The sequence below is a fragment of the Salmo salar genome, chromosome 20 (assembly GCF_965601325.2).
Source record: "Salmo salar chromosome 20, fSalSal1, whole genome shotgun sequence".
Lineage (NCBI taxonomy): Eukaryota > Metazoa > Chordata > Actinopteri > Salmoniformes > Salmonidae > Salmo > Salmo salar.
The window spans coordinates 719,690-733,009 of NC_138310.1; the positions used below are offsets into that span (position 1 = coordinate 719,690).

General features: G+C 42.7%; 1 protein-coding gene across 3 annotated transcripts in view; it reads right to left on the reverse strand.

The window, feature by feature from the left end:
- col4a4 (collagen, type IV, alpha 4) overlaps nucleotides 1-13,320 on the reverse strand; it is a 241,676-nt gene that overhangs the window by 197,181 nt on the left and 31,175 nt on the right. For 2 of the 3 annotated variants that reach the window (XM_082966130.1, XM_082966129.1), the window contains exon 2: nucleotides 11,815-11,964. In XM_082966130.1, coding sequence (XP_082822256.1) covers nucleotides 11,815-11,861 — 47 coding nt within the window. In that variant the 5' untranslated portion in view covers nucleotides 11,862-11,964. Of the gene's footprint in view, nucleotides 1-11,814; nucleotides 11,965-13,207; nucleotides 13,299-13,320 lie in introns of all 3 variants that reach the window. The other variant, XM_082966128.1, reaches the window with a different exon arrangement.

Genomic DNA, 13,320 nt, shown 5'->3' on the forward strand with positions numbered 1-13,320 from the left:
GCTAGTAGTCAGTTAGCCACTGCTAGCGGTCCTCACCGTTACCTTGGACATCAGCCAGCCTCAACCCGGTTAATTCCTGCCAGTCTGCACAGCGCGATATCAATCCAGAGCATATCAGACTACTTTTTCTCTACCACATCTCCGGATTCCTACCGCAACCGCTGAACCTTTACACTTGATCATCGCAGCTAGCTAGCTAGCTGCTATCCGAGTGGCTACTCCTGGCTAACGTCTCTGTCCCAAAACAAGCACCAGTTAGCCTGGAGCTAGCCTCAAGCTAGGCCCATCTCCCGGCTAGCCAAAGAGGTCCACCAGCCAATTCTTGGGCTACAATACCTCTTTTGCCAATTGGCCTGGACCCTTTACTGCCGACATGGAGCCCCGCCAATCCATCACGACTGGTCTGCCGAAGTAACCGTCCGAGGTGGTCTCAGCAGGCTCTTCCGTTGCAACGTCGCCGGATGCCCATCTGCTAGCCCCGGCCCGCTAGCTGTCTGAATCGCCGTGTCTCCAGCTCGCCTAGCGTAGCGGCGACTACGGAATTTGGCTCCCTGACTCATCTAGTGCTACTCAGTGGACCATATGATCACTCGGCTACACATGCCTCTCCCTAATGTCAATATGCCTTGTCTATTGCTGTTTTGGTTAGTGATTGTCTTATTTCACTGTAGAGCCCCCAGCCCTGCCAAGTATGCCTTAGATAGTCCTTTTGTTCCACCCCCCCACACATGAGGTGACCTCACCTGGCTTAACTGGTGCCTCTAGAGACAAAACCTCTCTCATCGTCACTCAATGCCTAGGTTAACCTTCACTGTACTCACATCCTACCATACCCTTGTCTGTACATTATGCCTTGAATCTATTCCTCCGCACCCAGAAATCTGCTCCTTTTACTCTCTGTTCCGAACGCACTAGATGACCAGTTCTAATAGCCTTTAGCTGTACCCTTATCCTTGTCCTACTCTGTTCCACTGGTGATGTAGAGGTTAACCCAGGCTCTGCAGCCCCCAGCACCACTCCATTCCCCAGGCACTCTCATTTGTTGACTTCTGTAACTGTACAAGCCTTGGTTTCATGCATGTTAACATTAGAAGCCTCCTCCCTAAGTTTGTTTTATCCACTGCTTTAGCACACTATGCCAACCCTGATGTTCTAGCCATGTCTGAATCATGGCTTATGAAGGCCACCAAAAATCCTGAAATTTCCATCCCTAACTATAACATCTTCAAACAAGATAGAACTGCTAAAGGGGACGGAGTTGCAATCTACTGCAGAGATAGCCTGCAGAGTTCTGTCATACTATCCAGGTCTGTGCCCAAACAATTTGAGCTTCTTCTTTTAAAAATCCACCTTTCCAGGAACAACTCTCTCACCGTTGCCGGTTGTTACAGACCCCCCTCAGTCCCTAGCTGTGCCCTGGACACCATATTTGAATTGATTGCCCCCATCTATCTTTAGAGTTTGTACTGTTAGGTGACCTAAACTGGGATATGCTTAACACCCGGCCGTCCTACAATCTAAACTAGATGCCCTCAATCTCACACAAATTATTAAGGAACCTACCAGGTACAACCCTAAATCTGTAACCATGGGCACCCTCTTAGATATCATCCTGACCAACTTGCACCGCACTCTTACGGCAGACTCAACAGCCTTGGTTTCTCAAATGACTGCCTCGCCTGGTTCACCAACTACTTCTCAGATAGAGTTCAATGTGTCAAATCGGAGGGCCTGTTGTCCGGACCTCTGGCAGTCTCTATGGGGGTGCCACAGGGATCAATTCTCGGGCTGACTCTTTTCTCTGTATATATCAATGATGTCACTCTTGCTGCTGGTGATTCTCTGATCCACCTCTACACAGACAACACCATTCTGTATACATCTGGCCCTTCTTTGGACACTGTGTTAACAAACCTCCAAACGAGCTTTAATGCCATACAACACTCCTTCCGTGGCCTCCAACTGCTTTTAAATGCTAGTAAAACTGAGCGAGCTCAACTGTAAATGTTCCTGGCGCACCAAAAAAAACTTTATTTAACCAGGTAGGCTAGTTGAGAACAATTTCTCATTTGCAACTGCGACCTGGCCAAGATAAAGCATAGCAATTCGACACATACAACAACTGTCACGTCCTGACCAGTAAAGGGGTCATTTGTCATTGTAGTATGGTCAGGGCGTGGCAGGTGGTGTTGTTTTTGTGTGTTTTGGGGTTGGTTTGTTTAGAGGGGATTGGTTCTAGTTTTCATTTTCTATGTTTATTTTCTATGTGTGGCCGAGTATGGTTTCCAATCAGAGGCAGGTGTCTTCGTTGTCTCTGATTGGAAGCCATACTTAGGCAGCCCTTTTTTCCTTTGGGTTTGTGGGTGGTTGTTCTTCGTATAGTTCGTGTACCTTACGGAACTGTCGTGTGTCGTATTGTTTATTTTTTATTTAAGTGTTCACTTTACGTAAATAAAAAAGATGAGCACTCTACACGCTGCGCCTTGGTCCAATCCTTCCGACAGATATGACAACAACACAGAGTTACACATGGAATAAACAAAACATAGTCAATAATACAGTAGAACAAAAGAAAACAAAAAGTCTATATACAGTGGGTGCAAATATACAGTGAGTGCAAATGAGGTAAGTTAAGGCAATACTTCGCCATGGTGGCGAAGTAATAACAATATAGCAATTAAACACTGGGATGGTAGATGTGCAGAAGATGAATGTGCAAGTAGAGATACTGGGGTGCAAAGGAGCAAGATAAATAAATAAATGCAGTATGGGGATGAGGTAGGTAGATAGATGGGCTGTTTACAGATGGGCTATGTACAGATGCAGTGATCTGTGAGCTGCTCAGACAGCTGGTGCTTAAAGCTAGTGAGGGAGATATGAGTCTCCAGCTTCAGAGATTTTTGCAGTTCATTCCAGTCATTGGCAGCAGAGAACTGGAAGGAAAGACGACCAAAGGAGGAATTGGCTTTGGGGGTGACCAGTGAGATATACATGCTGGAGCGCGTGCTACGAGTGGGTGCTGCTATGGTGACCAGTGAGCTGAGATAAGGCGGGGCTTTACCTAGCAGAGACTTGTAGATAACCTGTAACCAGTGGGTTTGGCGATGAGTATGAAGCGAGGGCCAACCAACGAGAGCATACAGGTCGCAATGGTGGGTAGTGTATGGGGCTTTGGTGACAAAACGGATGGCACTGTGATAGACTGCATCCAGTTTGTTGAGTAGAGTGTTGGAGGCTATTTTATAGATGACATCACCGAAGTCGAGGATCAGTAGGATGGTCAGTTTTACGAGGGTATTTTGGGAGAATGAGTGAAGGATGCTTTGTTGCGATATAGGAAGCAGATTCTAGATTTAATTTTGGATTGGAGATGCTTAATGTGAGTCTGGAAGGAGAGTTTACAGTCTAACCAGACACCCAGGTAGTTGTCCACATATTCTAAGTCAGAGCCATCCAGAGTAGTGATGCTAGTCGGGCGGGCGGGTGCGGGCAGTGATCGATTGAATAGCATGCATTCAGTTTTACTTGCGTTTAAGAGCAGTTGGAGGCCACGGAAGGAGAGTTGTATGGCATTGAAGCTCGTCTGGAGGTTTGTTAACACAGTGTCCAAAGCGGGGCCAGAAGTATACAGAATGGTGTCGTCTGCGTAGCGGTGGATCAGAGAATCACCAGCAGCAAGAGCGACATCATTGATGTATACAGAGAAGAGAGTCAGCCTGAGAATTGAACCCTGTGGCACACCCATAGAGACTGCCAGAGGTCCGGACAACAGGCCCTCCGATTTGACACACTGAACTCTATCAGAGAAGTAGTTGGTAAACCAGGCGAGGCAATCATTTGAGAAACCAAGGCTATCAAGTCTGCCAATAAGAATGTGGTGATTGACAGAGTCGAAAGCCTTGGCCAGGTCGATGAATACGGCTGCACAGTAATGTCTCTTATCGATGGCGGTTATGATGTCGTTTAGGACCTTGAGCGTGGCTGAGGTGCACCCATGACCAGCTCTGAAACCAGATTGCATAGCGGAGAAGGTACGGTGGGATTCGAAATGGTCGGTAATCTGTTTGTTAACTTGGCTTTCGAAGACCTTAGAAAGACAGGGTAGAATAGATATAGGTCTGTAGCAGTTTGAGTCTAGAGTGTCACCCCCTTTGAAGAGGGGGATGACCGCGGCAGCTTTCCAATCTTTGGGAATCTCAGACGATACAAAAAAGAGGTTGAACAGGCTAGTAATAGGGGTTGCAACAATTTCGGCAGATCATTTTAGAAAGAGAGGGTCCAGATTGTCTAGCCCGGCTGATTTGTATGGGTCCAGATTTTGCAGCTCTTTCAGAATATCAGCTATCTGGATTTGGGTGAAGGAGAAATGGTGTGGGCTTTGGTGGGTTGCTGTGGAGGGTGCCGGGCAGTTGAACGGGGTAGTGGTAGCCAGGTGGAAAGCATGGCCAGCCGTAGAGAAATGCTTAAATGCTGAAATTCTCAATTATAGTGGATTTATCAGTGGTAACAGTGTTTCCTAACCTCAGAGCAGTGGGCAGATGGGAGGAGGTGCTCTTATTCTCCATGGACTTTACAGTGTCCCAGAACTTTTTTGAGTTAGTACTACAGGATGCAAATTTCTGTTTGAACAGAAATGTTTGAACTGCCTGTTTGAACTGCCTGTGTATATTTGTTCCTAACTTCCCTGAAAAGTTGCAAATCATGGGGGCTATTCGATGCAAATGCAGAACTCCACAGGATGTTTTTGTGCTGGTTAAGGGCAGACAGGTCTGGAGTGAACCAAGGACTATATCTACTCCTAGTTCTACATTTTTGGAGTGGGGCATGCTTATGTAAGATGGTGAGGAAGGCACTTTTAAAGAATAGCCAGACATCATCTACTGACGGGATGAGGTCAATGTCATTCCAGGATACCCCAGCCAGGTCAATTAGAAGCCTTCTCGCAGAAGTGTTTTAGGGAGCGTTTGACAGTGATGAGGGGTGGTCGTTTGGTCGTAGACCCATTACGGATGCAGGCAATGAGGCATTGATCTCTGAGATCTTGATTGAAAACAGCAGAGGTGTATTTGTAGGGCGAGTTAGTTAGGATGACATCTATGAGGGTGCCAGTGTTTACGGATTTGAGGTTGTACCTGGTAGGTTCATTGATAATTTGTGTGAGATTGAGGGCATCAAGCTTAGATTGAATGATGGCCTGGGTGTTAAGCATGTCCCAGTTTAGGACACCTAGTAGCACAAGCTCAGAAGATAGATGGGGGGGCAATCAATTCACATATGGTATCGAGGGCACAGCTGGGGGCAGAGGGTGGTCTATAGCAAGCGGCAACAGTGAGAGACTTGTTTCTGGAAAGGTGAATTTTTAGAAGAAGAAGCTGGAATTTTTTGCGTACAGACTTGGATAGTAATACAGAACTCTGCAGGCTATCTTTGCAGTAGACGCAAACGCCGCCCCCTTTGGCAGTTCTATCTTGGTGGAAAATGTTATAGTTCGCGATGGAGATTTCAGGGTTTTTGGTGGTTTTCCTAAGCCAGGATTCAGACACGGCTAAGACATCCGGGTTGGCAGAGTGTGCTAAAGCAGTGAGTAAAACAAACTTAGGGAGCCTTGTTGGTTAAGCCACAGAAAAAGTCAGCAGCCTTAACACTAGGCATGATTGGCTGAGATAATGAGCGGGCTGGACATGCCGAGAGATGAGTTTGGATTGGTCTGCCATATAGAAAGCTTCTGTCTATTTGAGCTCATCAGTCTGTGTTGGTAATCCTGTCGATCGCGGCATTTTTTATGTATTGAGTAGTGGAGCTCCATATTAGAGGTCGACCGATTACGATTTTTCAACGCCGATACCGATGCCGGTTATTGGAGGCCCAAAAGGGCCGATACCGATTAATTGGCCGATTTTATTATTTTATTTTTTTATTTGTAATAATGACAATTACAACAATACTGAATGAACACTTATTTTAACTTAAAATAATAAATCAATTAAATCAATTTAGCCTCAAATAAATAATGAAACATGTTCAATTTGGTTTAAATAATGCAAAAACAAAGTGCTGGAGAAGAAAATAAAAGTGAAATATGTGCCATGTAAAAAAGCTAACGTTCAAGTTCCTTGCTCAGAACATATGAAAGCTGGTGGTTCCTTTTAACATGAGTCTTCAATATTCCAAGGTAAGATGTTTTAGGTTGTAGTTATTATAGGAATTATAGGACTATTTCCCTATACGATTTGTATTTCATATACCTTTGACTATTGGATGTTCTTATAGGCACTTTAGTATTGCCAGTGTAACAGTATAGCTTCCGTCCCTCTCCTCGCTCCTACCTGGGCTTGAACCAGGAACACATCGACAACAGCCACCCTCGAAGCACCGTTACCCATGTAGAGGAAGGGAAACAACTACTCCAAGTCTCAGAGCGAGTGACGTTTGAAACGCTAGCCATTTCACATCGGTTACACCAGCCTCATCTTGGGAGTTGATAGGCTTGAAGTCATAAACAACGCAATGCATTGCGAAGGGCTGCTGGCAAAACGCACGAAAGTGCTATTTTGAATGAATGCTTACGAGCCTGCTGGTGCCTACCACCGTTCAGTCAGACTGCTCTAATAAATCATAGACTTAATTATAACATAATAACACACAGGAACACGAGCCTTAGGTTATTAATATGGTCGAATCCGGAAACTATCATCTCGAAAACAAAACGTTATTCCTGTTACATTCCACACCCCTCAATGTTATGTCATAATTCCGTAAAATTCTGGCAAATTAGTTCGCAACGAGCCAGACGGCCCCAACTGTTGCATATTGTAACGGCCGTCAAAGGGAGTAGACCAAGGCGCAGCGGGTTGAGTGCTCATTTTAACGTTTATTTTAATAAACTTGAACACGTAACAAAAACAAGAAAACGAATGACAGCTAAACAGTTTCGCAGGCTAACCCTAGCAGTGCAAAAACAACTTCCCACACAAGACAGGTGAAAAAAGGGCTACCTAAATATGACTCCCAATCAGCAACAACGATGTACAGCTGTTCCTGATTGAGAGCCATACCAGGCCAACAAAGAAATACACAACATAGAAAAACCATAGAAATACAAAACATAGAACCATACCTAAAAACCCCGGAACACATAAAACAAACACCCCTCTTACATAAATACATATCCCAACAAACCCCGAACCACATAAAACAAACACCCCCTGCCACATCCTGACCAAACTACAATAACAAATAACCCCTTTACTGGTCAGGACGTGACAGTAAAGGGGTTAGCTACCCTGACTGCGTGCAATGAATGCAAAATGACACAATTTCACCTGGTTAATATTGTCTGCTAACCTATATTTCTTTTAGCTAAATATGCAGGTTTAAAAATATATACTTGTGTATTGATTTTAAGAAAGGCATTGATGTTTATGGTTGGAGCAACGTGTACCTAAGCGATTATATGCAATGCAGGACAGGCTAGATAAACTAGTAATATCATCAACCATGTGTAGTTAACTAGTGATTATGATTGATTGATTGTTTTTTATGAGATAAGTTTAATGCTAGCTAGCAACTTACCTTGGCTTCTTACTGCATTCGCGTAACCTCGTGGAGTGCAATGTAAAGCAGGTGGATAGAGCGTTGGACTAGTTAACCGTAAGGTTGCAAGATTGAATCCCTGAGCTGACAAGGTAAAAATCTGTCATTCTGCGCCTGAACAAGGCAGTTAACCAAACGTTCCTAGGCCGTCATTGAAAATAAGAATGTGTTCTTAACTGACTTGCCTACTTAAATAAAGGTCAAAAAATATATATATATTATTTCTTTTTCAAAATCGGCCAAATCGGCGTCCAAAAATACCGATTTCCGATTGTTATGAAAACTTGAAATCGCCCCCCTAATTAATCGGCCATTCCGATTAATCGGTCGACCTCTACTCTATGTGTTGCTCTCCACTTTCTGGAGGATCAAGTTTTGAAATCAATGTAATTAGAGTATGATAGCTAAAGAGATCGAGAAAACACCTGTCTCCGGCTTACATCTTCAAACTAAGGGCAACCGTGGTATGGCATTCCTGACAGGGAGACGTATCTATCATGCATGATAATGTATACAGGTAAGATAGTCTAGCATTAACTAGATACATTTTCAGATATTACACGTTTCTAATTTTGAAAGAAAGTGGTTTCAATTCAAGTTAAAGTGTACTGTTAGCTAGCTAGCTAACGTTAGCTGGCTGGCTCCCTAGCTGACGTTATTATTCGTATCCCAGAGCCATTTGCTTTTATAGTTAGAGCCTAATGTTAGCTAGCTAACATTGAACCTGGTTGGTTAGTTCCCAGCACTGTGGCATTGTTGGCACTGTGTTCATTGTTGTTCAACTAGCTAACGTTAGCTGGCTGGCTCGTTAGCTAACGTTACGTGACGTATGTACAACACTAGTTGAATATGGCCGGTGTCAGTAAACATCTGCAAAAAAGCGTAATGAAATTGTTGCCAGCAGGGCTGGAAAGGCTGTTTTCATGTTATCCAGAGGTAAACAAATCATCGGCCAGAGCGTCAAGTGTGCGCTCCGAGAGCGAAACGAGATGAGTGAGGCTAAAGCTTAAGCAGGTGAGAACGATGCTGAATGGGTGTATACAAAGAAGAGCTCTCCACTAGATACCAAAACATTCGAAGGTCATTTTCTCAAAAGTGAGTATACAAGTTCATCAACTTTCAAAGCAGAATTACATTCCCATTGTTGCCCAAATGCAGTGTATGATATACTATTTTGTAGCTCTACTTTTATCCAATATAAAAAAAACAATTTCAAATTTTGCTACATAAGACCGAATCCAGGTGGTGAGTCACATTTGTCTTTAGTTCAACTACTGTTGCACAAATCTTTATTTATTTGTACGATTAATATATATAATTACATTTTTGGTTCAAGCTGTGCTGAAATGCATTCCGCTACACTTTCATTCTATCACAATTTATTTTAAATACAAATGTTACATTTTGGGAATTGTGAAAAGTTCTTTATGAGTGAAATACAGTTATTACTTAAGTAATGAGTCATTTGTCCATGTCCTTAGTAGGTTGACCATCAAATGTAATATTTTACACTTGTTGTCTGTGTAACAATGTTTTAACTTGACCCAAATGTAGAACATTATTGTATGGCAAAACAGCATGATATTTGTGTGTGTGTGTGTGTGTGTGTGTGTGTGTGTGTGTGTGTGTGTGTGTGTGTGTGTGTGTGTGTGTGTGTGTGTGTGTGTGTGTGTGTGTTGTCCCCTAAAATAGCCTAAGATAGCTGAAGTGTGTCAGTGAACGTGAATATCTATTGATTTGCTCTAGCACTGTCTGACAGATCTGTGTTAATAGTGTACCACTTGAGATTGTGTCACGCACACAGGCTTTGTTTTTATCAGATTGTAATCTGAGTGTGCACATCAAGTTCAGCTGAGGCTTTAGTCTGATGTTAGGACTGTTTGGTTCATGAAATAATATACATCAATTTTAAGATTTCATAATATAGGATTGATTATTATCTTATGAAATAACACATACTTATACAATAGGGCTTTGTTTCAATGTGCTATTTAAAACATTTATATAATTCTCTGGTACGATGTATGTTCTGAAATACAGGCAATGCAAATTAATTATTAGAAGTTCAACATTGTATTTTGATTGTGTAGGAAAGGGAGGGGGAGCTATCTATAGGGAAGGCAAAAATATATAAGCAAAATTGAAATTAGGATTGCAATGAAAATTACCCATGGATTACATATAAAATTCCCAGCTGCTGGGTCAATCCGCCAACCCAATGTGCTGGGTTTATGTCACAACCCAACAACACACCGGGTTGTTTTAACCCACCAATATAGTATAATTTGCTCAACTCAAGGTGCTGGGTTAGAAACACAACCCAAACCCACGGGGTTGAATTAACCCAATGCTGTGTTTGGCCAATATTGACCCAGTGCCACCAAACTAATTTGCATGTGAAAATATGAGTTTGCGGCAAATCTGAGACAAATTGGCCAAAGGTTTGCCACAAATGTTTGCCAGAAGTCTGTTTTTTCAGTATCTGCATCTGATGGTCAGTCTGAGGGAAGAGACTGACCATCATCTACTCCCAGCACAGCCAGATGAGGACTGGCCACCTCTCAAAGCCTGGTTCCTCTCTAGGATTCTTCCTAGGTTCCTGCCTTTCTAGGGAGTTTTTCCTAGCCACCGTGCTTCTACATCTGCATTGCTTGCTGTTTGGGGTTTTAGGCTGGGTTTCTGTATAGCACTTTGTGACATCTGCTGATGTAAAAAGGGCTTTATAGGTACATTTGATTGATTGACTGATTGAGGGAGCAGTGGTGAGCTGCCTCTCACCGTCCCTCCTCTCTCTCCCTCCACTGAGAAAAGGAGACACAGTCTTCCAGCTGAAGGTGAAACTTAAGTCGCAGTGCATTATTTCTGACTCATGCACCAATTAATGTTGAACTATTCTTCTATATTAAAAATGACATAAGCCGCAAATAATAACAACACAAACTTTGCTCATTCATTGCAGCTGCAGTGCTGGTTGTAGCGTGAGTGGAAGTAGTGAGAACACACATTTTATGGCTCATAAAACTGTTGAACAAAGTGTTGACAGTACTGATTAACAACTTAAACATGAACTTACTCATAAAAACAGCAACTATTTGCTGTATTTGTTGAGTCTCTCTCTAGTCATCAAACTTATTTATATAGCCCTTCTTACATCAGCTGATATTTCAAAGTGCTGTACAGAAACCCAGCCTAAAACCCCAAAAAGCAAACAATGCAGGTGTAGAAGCACATGGTCATGGTTTTAAAAGTTTTGAAATCTCACATTATTAACTTTGTTGTGTGTTCGAGGCTTCTTTTTACAGTCTATGGCGCGAGGAAACTGTGCAGACACGGTGATCTGAGCTATAGAGCAGTGGTCACCAAACTTTTCTGGGTAATGATCACTTTCTCAGTCAAAATGCAATCCAAGATCTACTGCTCAGATTTTTTTTAAACATGATTAAGCCTATGCAACATTAACCAATTAAAAACAGTTCAGTAGCAAGTCGGTTTGTGCAGTAGGCTATAGGCCCAATACGTTGTCACTGCATATTGGCTATGCTTGAATTGCCCTGGCAATGTTGTTCTTAGACCATTTTGAAATAATAATAAAAGACAATTAAAAAAAAATGTAGGTTGGGCCTCCTGAGTGGCGCATCGCAGTGCTAGAGTCGTCACAATAGGTTTGTTCCCAGGCTGTGTCACAACCGGCCGTCATCAGGAGTCCCATAGGGCGGCGCACAATTGGCCCAGCGTTGTCTGGGTTAGGGGAGGGTATTTCCGGGGAGGTGGGGGGAGAGGTGAATTAGAGCCTATCCCGCGTAGAGCAGTACTGTGAAAGGTGGGCTCTAATCTGATGGAAATTAATAGGCGTACATCCAAAATGTTTCCTTCACCTAGTCCTCCAATAGATTCAGGAGAGCTTCCTCCATATTCCTACACCTGTCTGATTCCTTCAGATCTGCAAACACCAAAAGTGGAAGGCACTAGTTGGGAGAAGGGGCAGAGGAGGATGTTGAGGGGAAGAACGCTCCTAATAATGGCTAGAACTGAGTGAATGGAATGTGAATGTGTTTGATACCATTCAGCCATGACTATTGCCTGTCCTCCGATTTAAAGTGCCACAATGGTAAGGGGCTATGGGTTGTTTTGGCCAAGCAGAGTTGGAGAATTTTGGAACAGAAGGAAATTTGAGAAAATTTGACAATGGGATCATGAGAAGATGTGAGTTGGTAATCTGACCAGAGAGGGAGTTTGGTCCAGGTGGTGCAGCAGGTAGAGACCGTCATCTCCGCCGCTTAGGGCGCGTCCCGCTTCCAGACAAGCCCTTGACCTTTGCCTTGCCTCTGATTGCTTCAACACCAACGATGAGACTCTGCCTCTCGACCTCTCCTATGAGATAGACAAACAATGATAAGAGACAGAATACTCTCAGATATGAAGGCAGATAGAGTAAATTGATGTACAGTAAAAATGTTGGGTTCAATTCCATTGAAACTTTGTCAATTCATAAATCAAATGTAATTTTCATTACTGAATTTATAAAATCATAAATTTGTTAAATGGATAAAATGTATCTCCTTAATTGGCACTTTTAAAGATGCATTAACGAATAAAAAAATTATATCAATAAATGAATTAGTAGAGAGTGGATGAATGGATGGATAGATAGGCACATGCACACACATGCACACACATGCACACACACACACACACACACACACACACACACACACACACACACACACACACACACACACACACACACACACACACACACACACACACACACAACATTGTCATAACAAATGTCTGTGACCTGATGAACTGTGAACAAGATGGACTTTGCGGATCAGTTCTTATTGCACGAAAAGCTGGTTCATAGGCAGGCAGCCTGAGATAAAGGGTTTATCATTATAATGTATGAATATTTTCAAACATCAAAAAGAAAGCCAGGTTATTTGATCACATGCTGAGGTTTTCAACAACAAAAATATTACTGCTTGTGCCCAATTTTCTCTAGGCTAAACCTCAAAACCCGCAACCAATTATGATATGATGATGATGATGATGATAATCACATCATTATGACCTCTTATTATTAGTGATGTTACACAGCTCTCACTGCAATCGTGCAGCACTGTAACTGTATTCAAGATAATCCTGAGGGGGATTGTGTACAGTATTGGGGGACACTGTGCTGATTTTGTGATACATACATACTGAATTGCTTTGACAAAATAGGTCCCCAAGCCCAACTGTGCGAATAGGCTACTAGTCCAGATACATTTGAAACATTAAGAAATCTATTACCGAATAAAATGTGTGTAGCCTAAACAATTCAAGTAAAAAATACTTTGAAATGCATAGTCTGAGTCTATTCCCACTAAAATCAAATTGGTTAAAATGTGTCTAGGTAATAATCCTGCGAATTAAATTAACCTACAATAAAATCGAGCGCGTCGTGAAGATATGGATACGAATGAAACCGTTGTATAATAAGCATTGGCGCAATGGAGCAATTTTATGATTAGGTCTACCCGTCATATCCTAGACAGGGTGAGAGAATCGTCCCAATCTAACGCAGAGTTTTATTGTTGGCAATAGGTGTTGCTATGCAATAAAAAACGCTTACCCCAGTCTTGATACACTGTGTCGGACTCCGTTGACGAAATGTCGTGCAAGTTCAAGTCCCACTGTGACAATACTTTCGCATACACTTGTTCCTTAAATCGAAAAACCATCACC